This window comes from Pogoniulus pusillus, chromosome 10 (assembly GCF_015220805.1).
Source record: "Pogoniulus pusillus isolate bPogPus1 chromosome 10, bPogPus1.pri, whole genome shotgun sequence".
Lineage (NCBI taxonomy): Eukaryota > Metazoa > Chordata > Aves > Piciformes > Lybiidae > Pogoniulus > Pogoniulus pusillus.
In genome coordinates this window covers 5,536,166-5,562,208 of record NC_087273.1, presented here as the reverse complement: position 1 = coordinate 5,562,208, position 26,043 = coordinate 5,536,166, and the positions used below count along the sequence as shown (strand labels likewise).

Below are 26,043 nucleotides of genomic sequence, written 5' to 3'. Positions count from 1 at the left end.
CAATTCAAATGCATCTCTGGGAAGTTTCCCTCTCGCTGTCAGCTGGTTCTTTGCAGCCAAGCACCAAAGCATCAGGATACTGAAAGCCAAAGGCAATACCTCTCTTTTTAAAGGCGATGTTAATTTCCTCGCTTTCAGACCGTCCCAGTTAAAACCACTCAGCCACCTGGTTAAAAAGAAATGAGACACAGATAGGGAGCGACCAAGAGACAGAGACACATCAGGAGAATATTAACAGATCGAAATCAGGTGGACAAGAGCTCCAAGACGTTTTCCATGACAACTTCTGTCCGTGAGATTACACAGCTGGGAGGAAACGTGAGCGCTGTCACTGCAATGCGAGGGAGTGCTAGCAGGGGGAGCTTCGGAACCACCAGATCTCAGCTCAGTGCCCAAGTCACAGGCAGCTTAATATAAAATCGCAGAAAGAGCCCTCCAACCTCATCCAGTCCAACCCTCGACCCAGCACTGAAGGCTCAACACTAAACTGTGTCCTTAAGCGCCAGGTCCACAGGCTGCTTAAACACCTCCAGGGATGGTGACTCCAGCACTGTCCTGGGCAGACCATTCCAATGTTTTGAGAACACTCTGTGTGAAGAAATATTTCCTAGCATCCAGCCTGAGCCTCTCCTGGTGCAGCCTGAAACCATTTGTTGTGGTCCTCTCACTTGACCTAAGTGCCAGGTCCACACAAGCACCAGATCCACACTCTGCTTGAACACCTCCCATACCTGCACAAGCACAGCCAAAGACCTCTGTGCCCCCTTGGAATTCCACCTTCTTTTAACAGCATAAGAAAGGGTTGTTCTGGTTTAACCTCAGCTGGTAGCTAAGCACCACACAGCTGCTCACTCATGTCCCCCCCACTAGAGTGGGAGAGGGGAGGGAATCAGGTCAGGCTCAGGGCTTGAGACAAGAACCCAAATGAGAAGCTGGAAAGTCCTTGACTGAGAATAAGCACTGCTCAGCACCAACTAAAGCACTGGTGTGTTATCAACATTGTTCTCATCCTGAGCCCAAAACACAGCTCTGGGAAGAAAATTAACTCTAGGCCAGTTGAAACCACGACAGGGAGACAAGCAGAAAAGGCAAAGCACTACCTTGTCCCAAGCACAAAGTGCAGGGATTAGAAACAACTCAGATAAAAAGAAATAAAACCAGTGAATAGTTCATCCACAAAGGACTTATTTCAGTAGAAGACTGAAGTACTGAATTTCTACCCTTCAGGTAGTTGTAGACAGCAATGAGAGCACCTCTGAGAGGAGGCTCGGGGTGACCTCATTGCTGTCTACAACTCCCTGAAGGGAGGCTGTAGCCAGGTGGGGTTGGGCTCTTCTGTCAGGCAAGCAGCAACAGAACAAGGGGACAGAGTCTCAAGTTGTGCCAGGGCAGGTCTAGGCTGGATGTTAGGAGGAAGTTGTTGTCAGAGAGAGTGATTGGCATTGGAATGGGCTGCCCAGGGAGGTGGTGGAGTCGCCATGCCTGGAGGTGTTGAAGCAAAGCCTGGCTGGGGCACTTAGTGCCATGGTCTGGTTGACTGGCCAGGGCTGGGTGATAGCTTGGACTGGCTGAGCTTGGAGGTCTCTTCCAACCTGGCTGATTTTATGATTCTTCATCAGAAAGACCTAATACTGCTCTGGAGCTCTTAACTACCATTCTTAAAACCCAACTCTTTAAGGGCTGTGATGTCTGAAAGGCAGGTGGCTGAACTGGCATCAATAACTCCATCAAATTAAACTCCTTCATCAGCAACCTGCACCAAAACCAGTCCAGATGTTTCCAGATAATCCTGCTGAGGATTTCTGTTTCCATCTCTGCTTGCTGTAGCTACAAATTAGACAGCAACAGAGATCTCTCTTCTGCAATCTGCCTGCAAGTGCCAGGAGCTTTCTGGGTTTACTGAACTGGGTTCAAAAACCGTTTGAGATCTATTTTCATTATAAATAAAACCTTCTTCTTGCCAGCCTCTTTGACTCACCTGTGTTTTTTGATGTCATTAATCCCATTCCTCAAATTGCCTAATCTTTCTGTAGGGTTCTGCCTTAAAGAACAGAAAAAAAGAATAAGGTCAACAGTAAATTAATTCTTTTCTAAAGAGCATTTATAGGTCCTAACTGTTTGCATTTAACAGTTACCTAGGGACAGATCTTGCTTAGAACATGTGTTTTAAATTGAGACATAATGAGTTGTCTTTTGAGGATGGAGAAACCTTCCAGCAAGCCAAAACAGTGTAACTCTGCTGTGAGAGGCAGCAGCGGGTTGGGTTTTAGTTGCAAACTAACTTCTTGGCCAGCAGATCTGGCTGTGAGTTACAAAATGAAGCAGACCTAAATTTGTAGCATAACCTGTGCCTGTATATTGGAACACACCCAGGCAGGTCTTGAATATCTCCAGAGAGGGAGACTCCACAACCCCCCTGGGCAGCCTGTTCCAGTGTTCTGCCACCCTCACAGGGAAAAAATTCCTCATCATGTTTCCATGGAACTTCCTATGCCTCAACTTCCCCCCATTGCTTCTTGCCCTGCCATCAGGCATCACCCAGCAGAGCCTGGCTCTGCTCATCCTTACAAATATGGATGAGGGCAGCCCTCAGGCTGCTCTTCTCCAAGCAGCAGAGCCCCAGCTCCCTCAGGCTCTCCTCCTAAGGAAAATGTTCCACTCCATCATTTTTGTGGCTCTGTGCTGAACTCTTTCAAGCGCTTCCCTGAGGTTCTTCTTGAACTGAGGGGCCCAGAACTGGACACAATATTCCAGATATGGCCTCACCAGGGCAGAGCAGAGAGGGAGGAGAACTTCTCTCGACCTACTAACCACAGCCCTTCTAATCCACCCCAGAATTCCATTGGGCTCCTGGCCACAAGAGCACATTGCTGGTTCATGGTTAACCTTCCACTGCCCCTGCTGAAACACCACCTTGTGGCAGATTTCCAGGTCAGTCCTTGCACATCTCATGCTTTCTTTAGGAGCTACATGCCTCAGGGATTTTGGAAGGAAGCTTCTAAAAAACACCCTGCTCAATAATAAAACTCAATTATTTAGCTCCTTTCTCAGCCCAGACTTTGTAAGTTTTCCCTCAGATGTGTTTCAGAAAAGATGTGCAGCTGGAGATAAAAGCCCAGAGCCTGCATGGTGTGGCACAGAGCTGTGCACATGTGCTGAATGCAAGCAGAAGAGGCCATGATAGGCATAACTGGAAATGAACCTGCCAGGAATTCACCACTCAAGTCTGGATGTGAAATAGCTCAGCCTGTCTACACCAAGCTGTGCCTCAGACTGCATCTCAGAGAATCACAGAGATAACCAGGCTGGAAAAGACCTCTGACATTGTCGAGTCCAACCTATTACCTAACACCTTCTAATTAACTAACCCCTGGCACTAAGTGCCTCATCCAGCCTCCTTTTAAACACCTCCAGAGATGGGGACTCCACCACCTCCTCTGGCAGCCCATTCCAATGCCAATCACTCTTCTGGCAAGAACATGCCCCTAACATCTGGCCTGAACCTGCCCTAACACAGCTTGAGGCTGTGTCCTCTTCTGTTCACTGGGTGCCTGGGAGAAGAGACCAACCCTACCTGGCCACAACCTCCTTTCAGGTAGCTGTAGAGAGCAGTAAGGTCTGCCCTGAGCCTCCTCTTCTCCAGGCTGCACACCCCCAGCTCCTTCAGCCTCTCATCACAGGGCCTCTCCCCAGCCTTGGTGCCCTTCTCTGGACACATTCAAAGCACCTCAACATCTTTCTTAAACTGAGAGGCCCAAAACTGGACACAGAACTCAAGGTGTGGCCTAACCAGTGCTGAGTACAGGGGCAGAAGGACTTCCCTGGTCCTGCTGGCCACACTATTCTTGATATGGGTCAGGATGCCACCAGCCTGCTTGGCCACCTGGGCACACTACTGGCTCATGTTCAGCTGCTGTCAAGCAGCACCCTCAGGCTGCTCTCCAGCCACCCTCTCCCTCCTACCTGCAGAGTCTGCGGATCAAATCTTCAGGCCTCCTGGTTATTATTTTGGGGAAGTCCAGCTTCTCAATGCCTTTGAGGATCAAGTTGTATGTCACCATCTGATCAGCCCCAGAGAACGGTGGACTAGAAGAAAGCAGCACTGATAAATGGAATGGCTGCCAAGAGTAGATTAGCTGTTGCTCATACAATCCTCTGGGTTGAGAAGGGAACTCCAAAGGTCATCTAGCCCAAACCCCCCCTGCAATCAGCAGGGACATCCTCAACTAGATCAGGTTGCCCACAGCCCTGTCAAGTCTCACCTTCACTATCACCAGGGATGGGGCCTCAATCACCTCCCTGGACAACCTGTTCCAGTGTTCCACTACCCTCATGGTAAAGAACATTTTCATGTTCCTTACCAACTTTATCATCAAAGCAAATACTTGAGAATATGGAACAGGTCCTCATCTCCCTGGTTTTACAACCTTCAGCTATGCAGTTTATGATATTAGAAAGGTTTGAAGCTGAGAAGCTGCCTGTGGGTACTAGGGGAAATGCATGACCATGTGTCTCCAGCCTAACCCAGAGAAGCTTTCCACGTTGCACTGCCATTGAGCATTCACAGTGAGTTGTCAGTGTGCAGATAAGTAAATAGCAAGCCCTGCTTACAGTTCACCCACCCCAATGCCTCCCCTTCCCATCCCACCCCATGCCCTAAAGTGGAATAGAACACTCTGCTGCTCCTCACATGAAACACCATCAACAGCCAAAGGAGCTCCACACCAGCCATGTAGAGCTGGTGCCTGGCCCTTTCCTTCAATGGATAAAGCAGAACAGAGAATGTCCCACACTTTGTCCATGGTACTTCTGAAATGATGGAAGCTAGGACATGCACAAAGAGGCAATGGAAGCATCACTTCTGCACCCCCCTTCTGTGATGGACAAACCCCCAGACTGTTAACTCTGGAGAACATTCCTAAAACCAACCAAACCTGGAATAGGAAGCACTTACCTGCCAGTCAGGAGCTCATACACAAGAATGCCAAGGGACCAAAAATCCACGCTGCAGTCATGGCCTTTACTCAGAATGATTTCAGGGGCAACATACTCAGGGGTTCCACAAAATGTCCAAGTCTTCTGCCCTGATCCAATCTTCTTTGCAAATCCAAAATCAACCTGATCAAAACCAACATATGCTGCATAATGCAGAGGTGGTTTGTGCTAGAAAGCCTTAAGGTCTTAATTACTTCCTCATCTCCTGCAAAGATCTTAGAGCTAAAACTTACACTCTACTGTCATGAAGGAGGAAGCAATTCTACTGGATTCCTGGATGGCATAGAACAGACCCAGACATTCTCTGGAGTAATTGCTTGAATCATTCTCCTTTTGGATGTTAGAACAAGCACAAATCCAGGCTGGGCAGTGCCTGGCTGGAGAGCAGTCCTGAGGAGAGGGACTTGGGGGTGCTGCTGGATGAGAAGCTCAACAGGAGCCAGCAGTGTGCACTTGCAGCCCAGAATCTGGTTGGCCCTCTGGGCTGCATCAGAAGTGTGGCCATGAGGGTGAGGGAGGTGATTCTCCCCCTCTACTGCACTCTGCTGAGACCCCACCTGGAGTGCTGCATCCAGGTCTGGAGCCCTCATTACAAGAAGGATGTGGAGATGCTGGAGTGTGTCCAGAGCAGGGCCAGGAGGATGCTCAGAGGGCTGCAGCAGCTCTGCTGTGAGCACAGACTGAAAGAGTTGGGGCTGTGCAGTCTGCAGAAGAGGTGGCTCTGAGGTGACCTTCTTGTGGCCTTCCAGAATTTGAAAAGGGCCTACAAAAAAGCTGGGGAGGGACTTTTGACACTCTCAGGGAGTGACAGGACTGGGGGGAATGGAGCAAAGCTGGAGGTGAGGAGAGTCAGCCTGGAGGTGAAGAGGAAGTTGGTCAGCATGAGAGTGCTGAGAGGCTGGAATGGGTTGCCCAGGGAGGTGGTTGAGGCCCCATGGCTGGAGGTGTTTCAGGCCAGGCTGGCTGAGGCTGTGGACAGCCTGCTCTAGGGTAGGGTGTCCCTGGGCATGGCAGGGGGTTGGAACTGGCTGCTCCTTGTGGTCCCTTCCAACCCTGACTGATTCTATGGCTCTATGATTCCCTTGAGGACACCAGATTTGGTTGATTCTATGATTCTAAGATTTTCAGCCCATGGGAGATGGTGGGCTGCAGGTTGTCTTCAGAGTGGATATGTCAAGCTCTTTAGAGTGTGAGTTCCTCATACTGCTTGGGGTCACAATTTAGCACAGCAGTAGCTCTTTACTGTGTTACCTCTACAGAGATACTGCATAACCTAGCACAGAATGGTCTGGGTTGGAAGGGACCTCTAAAAGTCGTCCAATCCAACCTCCTCTGCAGTCAGCAGGGACATCCTCAATTAGATTAGGTTACTCAGAGCCCTGTCAAGCCTCCTCTTGAATATCTTCAGGGATGGGTCCTCAACTCCCTCCCCGGGCAACCTGTTCCACTACCCTTACGGTGCAAATTTGTTTCCTAATATCCAATCTAAATCTGCTCTTCTCTCAGCTGAAACCACTGCTCCACAGCCTATCACTGCAGGCCTGTGGGAATAGTCTCTCTCCATCATTCTTGTAGATCCCATTTACAGAATCACAAAATTAAGCAGGTTGGAAAAGACCTTTGACATCATGGAGTCCAACCTATCACCTAACACCTTCTAATTAACTAAGCCATGACACCGAGTGCCTCATCCAGCCTTCTCTGAAACACCTCCAGGGATGGGGACTCCACCACCTCCCTGGGTGGGAATGGGCCCATTCCAATGCCAATCACTCTTCTGGCAAGAACTTCTTCCTAACATCCAACCTAAACCTGCCCTGGCACAGCTTGAGGCTGTGTCCTCTTCTTCTGTCACTGGGTGCCTTGGAGAAGAGACCAACCCTACCTGGCCACAACCTCCTTTCAGGTTGTAGAGCAATGAGCTCTGCCCTGAGCCTCCTCCTCTGCAGGCTGCACACCCCCAGCTCCCTCAGCCTCTCCTCACAGGGCTGTGCTCCAGCCCTCTCCCCAGCCTTGGTGCCCTTCTCTGGACACATTCATGCACTTCAACATCTTTCTTAAACTGAGGGGCCCAGAACTGGACACAGAACTCAAGGCATGGCCTAATCAGTGTTGAGTACAGGGGCAGAAGGACTGCCCTAGTCCTGCTTTAGGTACTGGATGGTGGAAACCAGTGACTGAGACTGAAAGAGGAGGATTGTACTGATGAAAAAATGTGGTTCCTACCTTCACATTAAGATTGGCTGTTGGGAGAAACTATTTTTGCTGTTCATGCTGTGGCAAGAGGTCTGGGAAGCTGCAACCCCCCAGTTTGTCTGTAGCTTGCACAGGCTTTGCAATGCCTTTGTTCATCACCATGCAAGGAGCAGCCTGCCCTCTGCTCTGCTGAAGCCTCAGGGTTATTAAACTCTGGGATCCTGGCACTATAAGGACTTTCTGCCTAATTATATCCCCCTGCAAGGAAAGAGGACAGGCACAAAAGGATAATGTCACAAAAGGATTACACCTTACCAGCTTGATATATCCTTCAGCATCCAAAATTAAATTTTCTGGCTTTAAGTCTCTGTAGATAATTCCTATGTGATGTAGATAGTCAAAAGCTTCTGTCACACAGGCAACACAGAACTTGGTAGTGACTTCATCAAAGCTGCCCCTGGAACAGAAATAATCACTGTCCTTGCAGATAATTGAGCTTTTAAAAAGGCCTTGTTCATTAGCCAGATAACATATCACAGAGTCACCTGTGTTGGAAGGACCTCTAAATGTCATCCAGTCCAACCCCCTCTGCACTCTGCAGGGACATCCTCTTCTAGATCAGGTTGCCCAGAGCCCTGTCCAGCCTCACCTTGAGTGTCTCCAGGATTGGAGCCTCAACCACCTCTCTGGGCAACCTGTTCCAGTGCTCAACCATCCTCATAGTAAAGAACTTTTCCCTAACACCCAATTTAATCTGCTCTGCTCCCATTTCAAACCATTGTCCCTCCTCCTGTCCCTGCAAGCCTTTGTGAATAGTTCCTGTGCAGCTTTCCTGTAGCCCCTTCAGGCACTGGAAGGCTGCTCTAAGGTGTCCCTGGAGCCTTCTCATCTTCAGGCTGAACAACCTCAGCTCCCTCAGTCTGTGTTCATAGCAGAGCTGCTCCAACCCCCTGATCATTTCCATGGCCTCCTCTGGACCCTCTCCATCAGGTCCATGTCCTTTTTATATTGAGGGCTTCACAGCTGGTTCCAGCACTGCATGTGAGGTCTCCTCAAAGCAGAGCAGAGAAACAGGATCTCCTCTCTGCAGCTCTGGACATGCTGCTCTGAATGCAGCCCAAACCTCCCACTGGCCTTCTGTGCTGCAAGCTCACCCTGCCTGCTCCTGCCCAGCTTCTCCCCCACCAGCACCCCCAAGTACTTTTCCTCAGGGTTGCTTTCTATCCCCTCCTCCCCCACCCTGTATTGATAGTGAGGATTGTTCCAAAACAGGTGCAGGATCCTGTACTTGCTCTTGTTGAACCTCATGAGGTTCACCTGGGCCCACCCCTCCAGCTTGTCCAGGTCCCTCCGGATGCCATCCAGCCCCTCTGGCATATGGACAGCACCACTCAGCTTGGTGCCATCTGCAAGCTTGCTGCTGGTGCCCTCAATCCTGCTGTCTGTAGCATTGATAAAAATATTAAACAGCACAGGTCCCAGTATGGACCCCCTGAGGGACACCACTTGTCCAGCTGGAGAGCAGCGACTCCAAGCCACACAACACCCAGAGCAGGCAGGGCTTTTCCTGCACTGCCATTCAGTACATCACTCATGCCACTGAAAACAGAACCAAGCATCTGATTGGTGATTTTAAGGGACGAGGTTCCTCTGTGTTTGCTTTTACCTGTCTCTCAGCAAGCTCCACAATTCACCTCCAAGGCAGGCCTCCAGCAGCATGTACACATACTTGCTGTCTTTGAAGGTGCGATACAACCTGCGGAGACAAACAGCAGCAAGTTAGGAAAACACCAAGGAAATGCAAAGCTTGCAAGGGCTTTTGTCTCCAGAACTCACATATGCTGGGAACTCACACAGGCTGGGACAGAGTGGATGAGAGCAGCCAGGCAGAAAGGCACCTGGGGGTACTGGCAGAGAGGAGCTGAAGCTAAGCCAGCAGTGTGCCCAGGTGGGCAGCAGAGCCAATGGCATCCTGGCCTGGATCAGGAACAGTGTGGCCAGCAGGACAAGGGAGGTTCTTCTGCCCCTGTGCTCAGCACTGCTCAGGCCACACCTTGAGTGCTGTGTCCAGTTCTGGGCTACTCAACCCAAGAGAGATGTTGCAGTACTGGAAGGTGTCCACAGGAGGGCGCCAAAGCTGGTGAGGGGCCTGGAGCAGAGCCCTGTGAGGAGAGGCTGAGGGAGCTGGAGGTGTGCAGCCTGCAGAAGAGGAGGCTCAGGGCAGACCTCATTGATGGCTACAACTACCTGAAGGGAGGCTGTAGCCAGGTACAGCCTCCCCTGGGCTCTTCTGCCAGGCAAGCAGCAACAGAAGGAGGAGACACAGTTTCAAGCTGTGGCAGGGGAGGTCTAGGCTGGATGTTAGGAGGAAGTTGTTGTCAGAGAGAGTGATTGGCATTGGAATGGGCTGCCCAGGGAGGTGGTGGAGTTGCTGTGCCTGGAGGTGTTGAAGCAAAGCCTGGCTGGGGCACTTAGTGCCGTGGTCTGGTTGACTGGACAGGGCTGGGTGCTAGGTTGGCCTGGCTGAGCTTGGAGGTCTCTTCCAACCTGCTTGATTCTGTGATTCTAGGCTGAACTCCATTCTTAACAACACAGGCCTGGGGGTCAACTTTCAAGGAAATCTTAGGGTCAACTTACTTCACAATGAATGGAGAACAGATCTGCTCGAGGATTTTCTTCTCAGAATAGATGTGCTCCTGCTGTTTGGTGTCCACTATGTGCTGCTTCTTGATACACTTCATAGCAAAAGCCACATTCTCATTTTTCATTTTAACCTGTGGATAAAAAAGATGAGTGCATGTGAGGCAAAGGTGAGCTTCTGCCAATCTGTTCTCAATAGGTACAGATATTCCATCATCACAGGGCTGGAAATTGAGGACTGTAAATGAGGAACAAATGCTAGGTTTTTACACAACTCTTCTGACTTTAAGTCAAGCACCAGATCTTTTTAGTGTCCCAGCCCTCACCTGTAAAATGAAAAGGAGTGATCACAGGATGTTAGGGTTTAGAAGGGACCTCTGGAGATCTTCAGGTCCAACCTCCCTGCCAGAGCAGGATCATAGAATCCAGCACAGGTCACACAGGAACACATCCAGACAGGACTGGAAAGGCTCCAGAGAAGGAGGCTCCACAACCTCCCTGGGGAGCCTGTGCCAGTGCTCAGCCAGGCAAGAAGAAGCTTTTCCTCATGTTGAGCACTTCCTGTGCTGGAATTTCCATCCATTGCCCCTTCACAGTATCACCAAGGTTGAAAGAGACCTCACAGATCATCAAGTCCAACCCTTTACCACAGAGCTCAAGGCCAGACCATGGCACCAAGTGCCACGTCCAACCTTGCCTTGAAGTGCCCCAGGGACGGGACTCCACCACCTCCCCGGGCAGCCCATTCCAGTGTCCAATGACTCTCTCAGTGAAGAACTTTCTCCTCACCTCCAGCCTAAATTTCCCCTGGCATAGCTTCAGGCTGTGTCCTCTCATTCTAGTGCTGGCCACCTGAGAGAGGAGAGCAACCTCCTCCTGGCCACAACCACCCCTTGTCCTGTGCCGGGGCACAAGTGAGCAGAGGCTGTCCCTGTCCCTTCCCTCCAGCCCTCAGATATTTGTAGACAATTATTAGATCCCCTCTCAGCCTTCTCCTCTCCAGACTAAAAAGGAAACTCAAAGTGTCCCTCAGGCTCATTTCTGCAGCAAGAGTTTGGACAGGCACTGTATTTCACAGTGAGTTTATAAACACAAGGGGCCTTAGCTCCAGTGTAAGATTTCTACCCAGTAGCACAATCAAAGGGAACACAAAGCAGAGGCAGTTTAGGAGGAATGGTTACAAATGATTTTGCATTAGACTGAGGTACTATCCAATACCACTCCACGATCCAGGCAACACAGTGCAAACTCCATGTGCACAAACTGAGAGAAGGCTCAGGGCAGAGCTCATTGCTGGCTACAACTCCCTGAAGGGAGGCTGTAGCCAGGTGGGGTTGGGCTCTTCTGTCAGGCAAACAGCAACAGAAGAAGGGGACACAGTCTCAAGTTGTGCTAGGGGAGGTCTAGGCTGGATGCTAGGAGGAAGTTGTTGGCAGAGAGAGTGATTGGCATTGGAATGGGCTGCCCAGGGAGGTGGTGGAGTTGCTGTGCCTGGAGGTGTTGAAGCAAAGCCTGGATGAGGCACTTAGTGCCATGGTGTGGTTGACTGGACAGGGCTGGGTGCTAGGTTGGCCTGGCTGAGCTTGGAGGTCTCTTCCAACCTGGTTGATTCTATGATAGATGAAGTTATCCAGAGCCCTGTTGAGCCTAACCTTGAATATCTCCAGGGATGGGACTTCAACCATCTCTCTGGGCAGCTCTAATAGTGCTACACCATGAACAGAATTCCACCTCTGCTAGGTTGGACTGGATGAGCTTGGAGGTCTCTTCCAACCTGCTTGATTCTATGGTTCTATGATTAAGGCTGGAAAAGACCTCTAAGTCCTAAAGATAGGTTTAACCTATGCATTGCTTTATAGGGTATTACCTATATTACATATTCTAGTGAACACACCTCCTCTGAGAGGCACAAGCACGCAGAACATGAGCACTCTTCACACTTCCCAGCAGTTAAACAAGCAGCTAAGGCAGCAAAAAGAAAGTCTTACGAGCTCAACCCTTCCAAACCCACCAACGCCCAGAGTTGTGACAACTTCCAAATTCTGGAATGGGGAAGGAGGGAAGTGGGCTACTTTTTCCTTCAGCTCTATCAGCTCCAAAGACACTTCTTTGGTCAACTGTTCACAGAAGGATCTTCCTCTGCATTAAGAAAAATGAAGACAGGTTAGTGCTCTCTCTGTCAGTACTTTCACACTCCTATAAACAAGAAGAAAATTGAAAAGCCTTCCTATTTCTTTGCTTATTCCCTGCCTCATTTCCTTCCTTATTTCCTAACAGAACCTTAACTATGCAGAAACACTTTCTGGACATCCAACACAAACACAACAGAAGCAAAATGCAAGTGAAGCTGTGGTCAGCAGCAACAAGACAAAGAGCAACAGCTATAAACTGGAACATAGAAGGTTTCACCTCAACATGAGGAGAAACTTCTTTACAGGGAGGCTGTTAGAGCCCTGGAGCAGGCTGCCCACAGACATTGTGGAGTCTCCTTCTCTGGAGACTTTCCACACCCACCTGGATGCATTCCTGTGCAAACTGCCCTGGGTGATCCTGCCTTGGCAGGGAGGTTGGGCTGGATGATCTCTGAAGGTCTCTTCCAACCTCTAAAGTTCTGTGATTGTGTGAAATTCATTGAGCACAACCAAAGGTGTTTTCCTCCAGAGCTGCTCCCTGGTCAGGCTTCTAACCACACAGAACATTGGGCACTCCAAGTTGAAGAACCAGTTTCTGAAAGACCCTGTACCACTGGCAGCAGAACCATGAGGAACACAACTGCAGCTGCACTCTGAGGTTCTCAAGAGAGGGCAGCACTCTCTGCTGATCCTCCAGCAGCCCTCCAGCTGGGATCAGCAGCAGGTAATCTAAAAGTGTGGCTGCCTACAGCCAAAAGCAGACTCTTCAACAGCACCAATGCTGCACAGCAGCACTAAAAGTTAACTCTTGCATTGATGTCTTCTCATTTAGGTTGGAGATGGCAATTGGCCTTTTGTACAGGCTCATTAACTCCCTTGGGAGTGTGATGGATTTTGAGGCTAGGTGCCTTTAAGAAGCACCAAGTCACAGACCTACAGGAGGTTCAAAGTGTCCAGGAGCTGGACCAGGAAAGTGTATTTCATTGCCCTGAGTCCTGCAGCTCTATAAAACTGGCTGCAGAGGTAGTTTTCTTCCCTTTTTCCCTCCCTCTCTGCTCCCAGGAGGAGGCACAGGCTGCTATCTCCTGCCTGGTCAGCCTTGGCAATGATGCCAATTAGGCCTGGAGATGCCTAATTGGGGCCTGGAGCTGCCAAGCTGAATTTTAGCTGCATCACTGGTTTGGTAGAGGGGACAGAGAGGCATGGTGGAGTGGGGGAGGGGCATGAAGGCCTGGGTTTGTTGGCCTGGTTTAGTGAGAGCTTTTTGAAAGCTTTGGCTTAATGGGCTTCTGTGTTAAGCCCAGACTAGGGGTTCTGTGTATTTTATATGCTTCTGTGCTGTTACATGGAGTTATGTAGTTATGAATTGCCTTTCCATTTACACTTCCCAATTTTCTCCAATCCTCTGTGTGAGCCCCATTTTGAAGGGGTAAAAGAGCAGTCCCTGTCTAAACTAAGACAGGGAAGATAAAGTTGAACTTCAGGAGTTGAGCCCAAGAATTTCTCATCAGAAGGCCAAAAAGAAATGATGTGAGCAAACTTTCATTTCTTTTCTGTGCTCAGCTTTTCTTGGGAGAGAGTGATTTCATAGTTGGAAGTCAGTGTGCTGAGATTCAAGGTACCTTTGCTTCAGAAAATATGTCTTGAATTCACAGAATCATAGAAGCAATCAAGTGGGAAAAGACCTCTGAGATCATCAAGTCCAGCCTGTCACCTAACACAATCTAATCAACTAAACCATGGCACCAAGTGCCTCAACCACTGCAAACAGAACAGAGGCAAAATGCAACTGCAATTATGGTTAGCAGCAATAACAGAAGGAACAACAGCTACAAATTGGAACATAGAAGGCTTCACCTCAACATGAGCAGCAATTTCTTTACAGTGAGTGCTGGAGCCCTGGAGCAGGCTGCCCAGAGAGGATGTGCCTCATCCACTCTCCTTTGAAACACCTCCAGAGATGGGGAGACCACCATCTTCCTGGGCAGCCAGCTTCAATGCCAATCACTCTTTCTTTGAAGATCTTCTTACTAACATCCAGACTAAACCTTCCCTGGCACAGCTTGAGACTGTGTCCCCTCGTTCTGTCACTGATTGCCTGAGAAAAGAGACCAACCCCCATCTGGCCACAATCTCCTTTCAGGGAGCTGCAGACAGCAATGAACTCTGCCCTGAGCCTCCTCTCCTCCAGGCTGCACACCCCCAGCTTCCTCAGCTGCTCCTCGCAGGGCTGTGCTCCAGGCCCCTCACCATTTTCAGTCTTGAATTCCACAAGCACCCCCAGACATTTTTATTGCAGTGACTGCCACTATTCCTAGAGACCTGACCCCATCAGCTGCCAGCCATGGCTCTGCTTGTGAATGTGTCACTCCTTTCTGTGATCACACCTTAAGGATGTGCCTGCCAAATGGTCTGACTTACTTTGCATGTCGCTTTTCATCAGCCTGGGCCAGGTCAGCCACATAGCCTTCAAGGTAAGTTTGGAGCTCCTCATAGGTTCCAACAGTTTGATTAAATGTCCTAAAACCACAAATGAAACAAGAGAAACTACTCAATATTCTGTGGAAAGAGAAAGAAACCTGTGTGAGTCCTCTCAGTTGGACAGCTTGGCTAGAAGGATGCTGTGGGGGACAGTATCAGAAGCCCTACTAAAATCCTTAGACACTACACCACTGGATGGGTGACCCTGAAGGATACCAAAGTAGTTAAACAGGGCTTTCCCTTGGTGACTCCATGCTGCCTGTGCCTGATGACTGCACTGTTCTTTAAAGAGTTTTAGCCATGCCCAGTGTGATTTTCTCCAGGAACTGAGGCTGCACTAAAGGATCTGTAGTGCCCTGGGTCTCCCCTCTTGCCCCTCTGGAAATTGGTAGAACAATGGCCAGCTTCCAGCCAGCAGGGACCTCCCCTTTGGGAGATGGTCAAGAGGGGTCCTGCCATAACACCCACTAGGCTCCTTCAGAACTGTGGGATTGTGCTAGTTTGAAGCTAGCTAGAATGTTTTGGTGAGAAGGACTAGATTACAGGCTGTGGAAGGAAACAGTGGTGATGTCTGCTTCCCTCATAGGCTTGCTGAGATGTAAAAGAACAAGAATCAAAACATAGATAATCACTTCTCCTGCTGGGGAGCTCTGAGCTGCATCTCTCTCTCTAACCTCACCCTCCATTTCTTTTCTAATCCACTTTGCTTCCTAACCCCCTGGCTGAACCTCCATTCTTCCTTGGGACTGGGGTAAGGTTGAGAGGGGCAGGGGAAAAGGTGAAGGGGTGGTTGAGAGCCCCTCCTGGGGACTCAGGTTTCTGGGAGGGGAGTTGTGTTTCTGTGTTACCTTTTTACCTTGTGTATTTCTGTCTATAACTGTATATACTGTAAATATCTCCTTGTATATTCTGCTAAGCTGTAAATAAAAGCTTCATTCAATTTCCAGAGCTGGCAGAGCCTAGTCTGGGTGATTTCCAAAGTGGAGGGGGCAGGTAACACCCAAACCATCACAGGGATTCATCCCATCAGGCCCCAAGGGACGTGTGAAAATTCACCTGGTACAGCTGCTCCCCTACAGCTTCAGTGTCACTGTTCTCACACTCCCAATTCTCTGACTCAGGAGATGAGGCAGCCTAAGGCCTATCAGTATCACTAAAGACTGAGGCAAGAAAAGCACTGAATGACTCCACTTCATCCTCCCTGTTAGACAGATGATCACCTTCAACAAGTATCAGTCCAATGCTTTTTCCAGACCTCCTTTTGCTATCCACACACTTTAAAAAGTCTTCTCTTGCTTGACACCACACTGGTCAGCTTCAGCTCTAACTAAGCTCTGGCCTTCTGTGTCTTCTCCCTGCATACACCAACCACAGCTCTGTAACCTTCCTGAGAAACCCAACCTTGCTTCCAGAGATTGCATGACTTCTTCTTCAACCAAGCTCGGCTTCTGCCCTGCTTGCCTGATTTGTGGTGTACAAGCAGTTCTGATATGCTGCTGAGCCCTTCATGCTCCCAGCAGCAGTGCAAATACTCCCACCCTCTGATGGTACCATCATGCCAACCCTGGCTTTACCTCCTGCAGTCCTGTTGCTATCCCCTGCCCTTAGGTGCCAACTTTGCTTCTTTGCAACCCATTTGAACAAGCTCAAAGAAGTGAGGCGGAAAATGCTTTCACAGCTTAAGACACCAATTCCAGGCTTGGGGCAGAATCTTACCCCTCAGCAAGAGCTCTCTGAGATTCAGCAAGGAAAAGGACATTCTAAGCAAGCAACCTTACCCCAGCCTTGAGAAACAGATTTGTTGCTTCACTTCACTAAGAGCTTCTTCCAGCTTCCATCTGCTCCATTCTTCTCCAGTTTAGGAAGTGTAAAACTGACCTCTAGCTGACCACCCCAGGAATTTGGCTACATGGGCCTCTTGGCAAAAGGGCATCCTGAGCTCAGGGAAACAGCAGGGAGCTTTTATTGTTCCCTGAGCCAATAAACAGCACTTGACAAATGTGAAACATCACCACACCAGCAGAAAGAAGTTAATAATCATGAACTATGCTGAAGCACCTGTGCTCTTGCACCCTCTGTCATCAAGGCTATGTCTAGAGCATTGCCACAGCTCAGAATTCCAAAATCATAACCACTCCTTCCTCTTTGAACTACTTTGATTGTGCCCAGAGTGATGTCACACCTGAAAGTGCTCAGTACCCCAAAATCATAGCCACTCCTTCCTCTTAGAACTACTTTGATTGTGCCCAGAGTGATGTCACATCTGAAAGTGCTCAGTAGTCCAAAATCATAACCACTCCACCCTCTTAAGAACTATTTTGATTGTGCCCAGAGTGATGTCACATCTGAAAGTGCTCAGTACCCCAAAATCATAGCCACTCCTTCCTCTTAGAACTACTTTGATTGTGCCCAGAGTAATGTCACATCTGAAAGTGCTCAGTACCCCAAAATCATAGCCACTCCTTCCTCTTTGAACTACTTTGATTGTGCCCAGAGTGATGTCACACCTGAAAGTGCTCAGTAGTCCAAAATCATAGCCACTCCTTCCTCTTAAGAACTACTTTGTGCCCAGAGTGATGTCACACCTGAAAGAGGATGCAAGCCCTGCATGAAGCTGCAGCATGCTACTTACTCTCTGTCTATAACGAGGCACTCCACGTTGTATTCATCTGCAATAACATTTGCTGATCTGACATCATCACTAAGAATGGAAAACAGATTAGAAGAAATCAGTGCACATCAAAAATCTCAAAGCACCTCATCCTCTACTCATGGAGGGCCACAGCTGCTACAGGTGAAACCTCTCAAAAGGTCTTTGCAGCCTGTATCTGGGTTAATACAGGTGAATCCAAGGCATCATTATAGCATTTTACCAATCATTGTCCAGCACAGTATTTTCTCCCAGTTTCCATAGGGTTTGGATCAGGGCTTCCTTTAGCCACCCTCCAAGAAATTAGGATGAAACTACTGATTTCAGATGTAAAAAGTTCCAGAGATCAAATGATCCCTAGGCTGTCACATGTGTGCTGCATGAACTGATGGGTCATGTATTTTATGTGCTCCTTTGCTCTGTTCCTTACTACCACGAGCACAGAGACAGCAGCTCAGCCCACCAACAATGGAACTCATCCATGCTAAGGAGTCATAAAGAGCCTGGCACAAGTTTTCATCACAGCTTTGACTGAAATATGAAAAACAAACAACAAAGCAGAGGGCTGGCATTGGATTTGCTCAGGAAAACCAAAACCAGGTGACAGTTTGTACTTTCAAACTTCTTATTTGCTAAAAAACTCCAAAATATGAAGGCAAATTCAGCCATTAAGCTTATCTTCTGACTCTGCAACCAGAACAAAGATGACAATCAAAGCAGTCATGAGCTGCATGACCCAACACACAGTGACAGGTCAGTTGAAGTACCATACACTGGAAAATCAGGCAGTGGAAACCAACCTAATGAGAGCCTTTTCCCCAAAGTAATCTCCTTTATGTAGATTCTTAATCAGCTGAGGCTGTGAGTGATCTGCAGTGCTCTGGGTAACTATCACCTGGAAGGGAGAGGAGCAAAAATTGAGCTGTACCCTCCTAATACATTATTTGTTTCAATGAGATTTGATGCCTGAGACTCTGCTTTGAGAAATGGAGAGGTCTTACTGCACTCCTTTAACACCCTCACAGGTCTAACAGATACAGAAACATACAGGAGAAGAGACAGGATCAAATCCCACTCACAAAAAAAATTATTTTATACCTCTGCTATGGCATCAAGAGGCTTCAGGACATAGTTTTAATTACATTATAATTTGAAGAGTCTAACAGAGGCTCACTCTGAATGAAAATGAGGCTACCTGAATCTTTGAAATGCTGCTCCAGGCTTTTAACACAGCATTGAGAATTTAAAAACATCCTCACTAACCCTCTGGGCAGATTTTACTGAAACCCACACCCCTCCAGGCAGCTTTTGAAATCCAGGTGTTTGTTGGTTTCCCACACCTTACCTTTCCTTTAGCTATTATAAAGAAAGTGTTTCCTTCTTCTCCTTCTCGAATAACATAATCTCCTTTGTCATAGTATTCCTGTTGAGGGGAAAGAGACAGAAATATTGCCCTCAGTGGGAATGCTGAAATCATCCACTGCAAGCTACCAAAGCACCAGCTTCTCTGTCTCTGCTAAGGAACCCTGCCTTCATCACCTAAGCACAGAAGAACAGAATGGCAGGGGTTGGAAGGGGCCTCTGGACATCAACCTGTCCAACCCCTCTGCTAACACAGTTCACCCAGATCAGGCTGTACAGGAAAGTGTCCAGGTGGGTTTGGAATCTCTCCAGAGGAGAACACTCCACAATCTCTCTGGCATCCTAGTCCAACTTTTCAGCACCCTCACAGTAAGTTCCTCCTTAAGTTCAAGTGAAACCTCCTGGGTTCTAGTCTGTGCCATTGAAAAGAGCCCAGCCCCATCCTCCTGATTCCAACCCTTGAGATATATATTTGCACTGAGAAGATCCCTCCTCAGCCTGCTCTTCTCCACACTAAACAGCCCAAAGCCTCTCAGCCTTTCCTTGTAAGATACTCCTGTCCCCTCAGCGTCTTTGTGTGCCTGTAGGGGAGGTTCTCCAGCCCTCTGCTCATCATCATGGCCTCCTCTGGACCTGCTCCAACAGTTCCACGTCCTCGTGCTGGGGGCATCAGTGGCAGTGCTGCAGGTGAGGTCTCACCAGAGCAGAGCAGAGGGGCAGAAACCCTTCCCTGTGCTGCTGCTCTCCCTGCTCTGGATGCAGCCAGCACACAGCTGCCTGCTGGGCTGCCAGCAACCAGTGCTGGCTCCTGGGCAGTTTGGCACTGACTGACAACCCCAAAGGCTTCTCCTCCAGACTACTCTCAAGCCATCTTTTTCTTCTTTTATTCTACTTTATTATTTCAACAGCTCACTGAATACTACTTAGAAAAAAAATTAACAGCCTCTTACCACCTCTAGGCAGTCCATGATCTTGGTTAATTTATCTTCAGGTAGGTTTTTCAGCAGGGATACACTTCCAGAAAACAGAAATGCAAAACAAAACCAAACCAAACCCCCCAAAGCAGAGTAGTTATCATTAACATTCTTTTCATGGTCTCTTCTCATCCACACAATTTGTACAACCAGATTTTATAGCTAGCTGAACTGGGAATGCTATCTAAAACACAGAATACATACAACAGAATGTGAATGTGGAAGGGTCAGGCACTCTCATTTGGGGCTTTTGTAGGTAAACAGAATTCACACACCTTGTAACTTAGAAACAAAGCTAAGGGGCAGCTTGTAAAGCAAGTTCCAGCAGAGAAAAACTTCAGCTGAGTACTCCAGCAGAGAAAAAACACTCTAGAAAAGCCTGGATGAGTTGCTGGCAGAGAGAGTGATTGGCATTGGAATGGGCTGCCCAGGGAGGTGGTGGAGTTTCCATCCCTGGAGGTGTTGAAGCAAAGCCTGGATGAGGCACTTAGTGCCATGGTATGGTTGATTGGGCAGAGCTGGGTGCTAGGTTGGACTGGATGAGCTTGGAGGTCTCTTCCAATCTGGTTGATTCTAGGATTCTATGGACTGATTTCAAAATTCCCTCACACAGAGCCCATTAACTGCAATAATCCAGTAATGTGTTTGGAAATGTACTGCAGAGACTGTAAAAGCAGACAAACAGAATCACAGAGTTGTCAGGGCTGGAAGGGACCTCAAGGATCATCCAGTTCCAACCCCCCTGTCATGGGTAGGGACACCTCACACTGGATCAGGTTGCCCAAAGCCACATCAAGCCTGGCCTTAAAAACTTCCAGGGATGAGGTTACCACCACCCCCCTGGGCAACCTGTGCCAGGGTCTCACCAGCCTCATGGTGGAGAACTTCTTCCTAATGTCTCATCTAAATCTCCCCTCCTCTAGCTTGTATCCATTCCCCCCAGTCCTATTATTACCTGACATCCTAAAAAGTCCCTCCCCAGCTTTCTTCTAGCCCCTTTCAGATACTGGAAGGCCACAATAAGGCCTCCTCAGAACCTTCTCTTCTCAAATTGAAAACCCCAACTCTCTCAGCCTGTCCTCATAGGAGAGGAGCTGCAGCCCTCTGATGATCCTCATGGCCCTTCACTGAATACCAAGTTGGAAGGGACCTCAAGGATCATCCAGTCCAACCTTTCAGGGTAAGAAGACAGTGCAAATGCTGGGCTTTTCCCATGCATTTGTTCCATCATTCAAAAACATTCAAGTCCCCACTGCTGTTTCCTAATGCAGCACAGAATAAAACCAATCCAAAATGAGAATCATTATTTTGTGAGTGCTGAAAACAAACAAACAAACAAACCAGGAAAGATAAGTGATCAAGTTTTGGAGGTCAAGTTATGCCTGATGAGTGCCCTCTAGCCAGGCACAATATTGTTGTGCCCCTTAGGAAGCAGCCCAAAGCAGGGTGAGAAGCAGAAATGCATGAATGGCATTTACCTTCTGAGGAAGTTTCTGTATTGCTCCTGCCTCGTTTGTGCTGTCACTCTCATGATATTCTGGAACACTTCCCTGTCCAGTGCCCATGTTTTAACATCAGTGATAGCTTCAAGAAAACAAAACCCAACAACAAAATCAACATTTTCAAATGGTTTTATCACAGAATCACAGAATTAACCAGGGTGAAAGACACCTCTAAGATCATCGAGTCCAACCTATCACCTAACCTTCTCATTAACTGAACCACAGAATCATAGAATCAACCAGGTTGGAAGAGACCTCCAAGCTCATCCAGTCCAACCTAGCACCCAGCCCTATCCAATCAAGTAGACCATGGCACTAAGTGCCTCATCCAGCCTCCTTTTAAACACATCCCCAGGCAGCCCATTCCAATGCCAGTCACTCTCTTTCCATGAAGAACTTCTTCCTAACATCCATCCTAAACCTGCCCTGGTGCAGCTTGAGACTGTGTCCTCTTGTTCTGTCATTGGGTGCCTGTGGAAGCTATTACAGCAGCAGGCCATCTTACAGCACAGAGCAGCTCTTTCAGAATGCCCAAGGCCAAGTTTTACAATGCCCAGCACCTGGAGCAAGCAGACACAAGAAGAAATTCAGCTGCCATGTAAGCAGTGCTGACTCAAGTAAAGCAAGTATTTCCCAGGGCTTCCTTCACAGAGCACTTGCCATGGAACTCCACAGGGTGAATAACCTTCAAACCCCAACCACCTACAGTGAGCAGAGCACCACTCATTCACAGAAGGGTAGGGAGTGGAAGGGACCTTTGGAGATCATCCAGTCCAGCCCCTCTGCCAAGGCAGAGGCACTTAGAGAAGATCACACAGGAACATGTCCAGGCAGGTTCTGAATGTCTCCAGAGATGGAGACTCCACCACCTCTCTGGGCAGCCTGCTCCAGGGCTCCCTCACCCTTACATTACAGGAGTTCCTCCTCATGTTCAGCTGTAACTTCTGATGTTCCAGTTTGTGCTCTTGCCCCTTGTCCTGTCACTGGGCACCACTGAACAAAGCCTGGCCTCATCCTGGCCAAGAAGGTAAATGGGATCCTGGGGTGCATTCAAAAGAGTGTGGCCAATACATGAAGTGAGATTCTCCTCCCCCTCTACCCTACCCTGGTCAGACCCCACCTGGAATACTGCATCCAGTTCTAGGCTCCCCAGTTGACAAGGGATCTGCTGGAGAGAGTCCAAGGGAGGGCTGCAAGGATGCTGAAGGGACTGCAGCACTGCCTGGTGAGGAGAGGCTGAGAGCCCTGGGGCTGCTTAGTCTGCAGAGGAGAAGGCTGAGAGGGGATCTGAGCAATGTCTGTAACTACCTGAGGGCTGGGGATCGGGAAGGAAGGGACAGGGACAGCCTCTGCTCACTTGTGCCCTGGAGTAGGACAAGAGGCAGTGGATGGAAACTGCAGCACGGGAGGTTCCACCTCAACATGAGGCAGAACTTCTTGACTGTAAGGTTCCCAGAGCACTGGCACAGGCTGCCCAGAGAGGCTGTGGAATCTCCTTCTCTGGAGCCTTTTGAACCCTGTCTGAATGTGCCCCTGTGTGATCTGCCCTAGATTCTATGGTCTTGCTTTGGCAGTGGGGGTTGGACTGGAAGATCTCCAGAGGTCCCTTCCAACCCCTAACATCCTGTGACCCTGTGATTTAGTGTGAGATTTCCATAAAGTCTTTTTCTCCAATGTAGGCATTTTGTAAGGGAATAAAGGATAATCCAAACATGAATTATTCTCTTTTAAAAGGTATTCTGCATTAATAGTGAATTAATAATTCATACAACAAATACTAACATAGAGTTAACAATGCAGCTGAGGCAGCTGGGGGTATTCAGTCTGCAGCAGAGGGGGCTGAGGGGAAGCCTCATTGCTCTTTACATCTCCTTGAAAGGCTCTTCCTTTGGAATAACTTCCACCATACACACACACACACACTCTGTAACTGGCAGGTATCAAAATAGCTCCACAGATGTTTTATATATGCTGGAAGGGAGAACAAAGGTATTGTTCTGGCTCTGTTTTTCCCCCTAAGTAAGACCTCTTGCTTTAATCTGCATGAATAAAACATATGCAGCATCCATGCCGTTAGCGAATGCGTTTCCTGCACGTTGCACCTTAACTCAGTAAAGCAATTCTATAGCCAGGGAGAAATCTCAAAGCTGAGAGAGGGAAATTCAGAACCACAGGAGCCACTGAAATGCTGTCTGGCTGAAGTCCTTCCCTTGTCAGGTTTCAAAGACTGCAAGCAAATGTCTCCAGGGCATCGACTATGAATCATGCTGAGCTCTGCCGCTGTGCACCCCTCCTCCACAGCAAGAAACAAGGGGAGGCTACAGGGGAGGGATGGGTTTCTGCAGTGATTTTAAGTACTCAAACAGCTTTTCTTGTCCATAATTGGACAATTCTTGCCCTACCCCATAAGCAATTAATGTTAACAAAGGCCTGAAGCAGCAAGACGTTTTACTATGCAGAAACACTACTTTGTAATGCTAATACCACACAGCAAGAAAAATAGGAAACATACTGAAGTAGAACAGGATGAGAGTAAGAGAAATAATTACATTATTGATGCTGTTCTGTTTATCAGGCAGCACCAAAAACAGATTACAGGTAATAACTTCCATCTGCACAGCCAGCAATGATTAAGTGCTTAAACTGGGTGCAGGAAGGAAAACCAGAAGCTTTCAAAGTGAACACTTGGCTTTATGCCATTTTTAAGTCAACATGAACTCTTCCTATTTACTGGTTTAGATTTAGACAAGGCTAGAAGACAGCCTTCAAACTCAACTAATATGTATGGAATGGTGGAGAGTGGGAAAAGTATGAATTTAATCATATTGGGTCACTTACTGGTCTGTGACAGAATAATTAAGTCAGCTTAGAAAAGGAATGAAGTCATGGATGAATACTCAGGCTTCTATCAGGAAGAAGGGGACCTGTAACAGAGTAACACTCAATAACCCCATCCTGGTCAGCTGTGAACACAAAGAGCCAGCACTTGTCTGAGGGAAGCAGCACATCTCACCCAGAAGTTTCACCTCTCCCACCACTACCTTTGACAGCAAACTCAAATCTGCTGAGTGCAACTGCAAATACCAGGCACAAATGGATCTTGGCACGACTCAGTAACTTAACAAGACAGATCTAAAAGAAATCCAAAAGCAACTCATTTCTATGTACTTCCTCTTGAATGATGCTTTATCTGCTCTACTAAAAATGCCAGGGATGTAATATACTTTCCAAGGTGTTGCCATTTCAGCCTGAGGGTTGGTTTTGATGCAAGAACTTAAGTGCTGAACACCATCACTGCTGCTACAGCATTCAATCCTTCCTCTGTTTGGTGCAGACCTGGCCAAGCTGCACATCTTGAAGATGCCTAATTGTTTATCAAAGGTCATGGCAGAGGTTGAATTCTATTCATGGTGTAGCACTATTAGAGCTGCCCAGAGAGGTGGTTGAGATCCCAGTCCTGGAAATATTCAAGGTTAGGCTTGACAGGGCTCTGGATAACTTCATCTGTCATAGAATCAGCCAGGTTGGAAGAGACCTCAAAGATTATCCAGCCCAACCTAGCACCCAGCCCTGGCCAATCAACCAGACCATGGCACTAAGTGCCCCATCCAGGCTTGGCTTCAACACCTCCAGGGATGGCGACTCCACCACCTCCCTGGGCAGCCCATTCCAATGCCAATCACTCTCTCTGCCAACAACTTCCTCCTAACATCCAGCCTGGACCTCCCCTGGCACAACTTGAGACTGTGTCCCCTTCTTCTGTTGCTGCTTGCCTAGCACAAGACACCAACCTCACCTGGCTACAGCCTCCCTTCAGGTAGTTGTAGACAGCAATGAGTTCTGCCCTGAGCCTCCTCTTCTGCAGGCTGCACACCCCCAGCTCCCTCAGCCTCTCCTCACAGGGCTGTGCTCCAGGCCCTTCACCAGCCTTGTTGCCCTTCTCTGGACACCTTCCAGCACCTCAACACTCTCTTGAATTGAGGAGCCCAGAGCTGGACACAGCACTCAAGGTGTGGCATGAGCAGTGCTGAGTACAGGGGCAGAAGAACCTCCCTTGTCCTGCTGCCCACACTCTTCCTGATCCAGGCCAGGATGCCAATGGCTCTCCTGGCCACCTGGGCACACTGCTGCCTCATGTTCAGCTACCATCTACCAGTACCCTCCAGTCCCCTCCTGCCTGGCTGCTCTCAGCCACTCTGTCCCAGCCTGTAGTCAAGTATCCTCTAGTTGAGGACATCTCAGTTCACTGCAGTGGGCTTGGACTAGATGACCATTAAAGGCCCTTTCCAACCTGGGTGATTCTATGATTCCATGATTCCCAAGCAGAAAGAAAACATGTGCTTATTACAGACAATCAGAACAAGCAGACTTCCATTAAATAAAAACTGCAAAGAAAATGTGGATCTAAGTGGGACCTCACAAACAGACAGAGCCTCCTTTTTAGCATCGCTGTTGTTAACAAACCTTAGGTACCTTTCACAGAAGCTGTCCGGGTGCAGTTGTACAAAATGGCTAATTCACCAAATGCTGTCCACTCAGGTATTGAGGAGAGGAGCTTGTTCTGCTGAAAGACTTCCAGATTGCCCTCTGTCAAAAGTCATCAGGATAATAAGTATAAATACTGAGCTCAGCTGCACAGAGGGAAGGGAAAATAAATCAATTCGCCACAAGAACAGGAGACACAATGCAAATGCTGCTTTGAGGCACTTACAAAGAGTTACTTCTCCTTCTTCTTTTAAATGTGTTACTAATCTATGGATCTGCTCTGGGAGGGTGGGAAAGCTGAGGGAAACTTCAGCAGTAAAAGGGCTGAAATCCTGCCGGGATAAACCTTTGCTCCAACGAAACAGACAGCTCAGGTAGCCTAGTGTGGTGTAGGCAGGTCTGAAAACAGTGATCACAGGAGAAATTCCTCGTGGGGTTTGCCTGCTCATGCACATGTGTATGTGTACAGAATGCAGGGAGGGCAGAGAAAATCAAAGCATATTAAATCTGCCTTTAATATAGTATCTTTGAGCCTTACTACAAACCTTGCAGAAGCCAAATGGCCAAAAAAAACCCCAAACAAACCAAAACCCAACTTCTCTTAAATGTGTCCTGAAAGTTTGGCC

At 48.4% G+C, this 26,043-nt stretch overlaps 1 protein-coding gene across 3 annotated transcripts in view; it reads right to left on the bottom strand.

The window, feature by feature from the left end:
* Window positions 1-26,043, bottom strand: part of PRKG2 (protein kinase cGMP-dependent 2) — a 40,858-nt gene that overhangs the window by 5,713 nt on the left and 9,102 nt on the right. For 2 of the 3 annotated variants that reach the window (XR_010303639.1, XR_010303640.1), the window contains exons 1-7: window positions 9,829-9,946; window positions 8,858-8,947; window positions 7,507-7,648; window positions 4,955-5,118; window positions 3,964-4,086; window positions 1,979-2,041; window positions 100-166 (exon numbers count right to left, since the gene is read on the bottom strand). Coding sequence is in view for 1 of the 3 variants with exons in the window: in XM_064149624.1 (XP_064005694.1) it covers window positions 100-166; window positions 1,979-2,041; window positions 3,964-4,086; window positions 4,955-5,118; window positions 7,507-7,648; window positions 8,858-8,947; window positions 9,829-9,965; window positions 11,820-11,970; window positions 14,385-14,483; window positions 17,077-17,145; window positions 17,895-17,989; window positions 18,440-18,517; window positions 19,407-19,470; window positions 20,909-21,014; window positions 25,406-25,519 (1,562 nt within the window). In the remaining 2 variants the exon portion in view is untranslated. Of the gene's footprint in view, window positions 1-99; window positions 167-1,978; window positions 2,042-3,963; window positions 4,087-4,954; window positions 5,119-7,506; window positions 7,649-8,857; window positions 8,948-9,828; window positions 9,966-11,819; window positions 11,971-14,384; window positions 14,484-17,076; window positions 17,146-17,894; window positions 17,990-18,439; window positions 18,518-19,406; window positions 19,471-20,908; window positions 21,015-25,405; window positions 25,520-26,043 lie in introns of those variants that run through there. The other variant, XM_064149624.1, reaches the window with a different exon arrangement.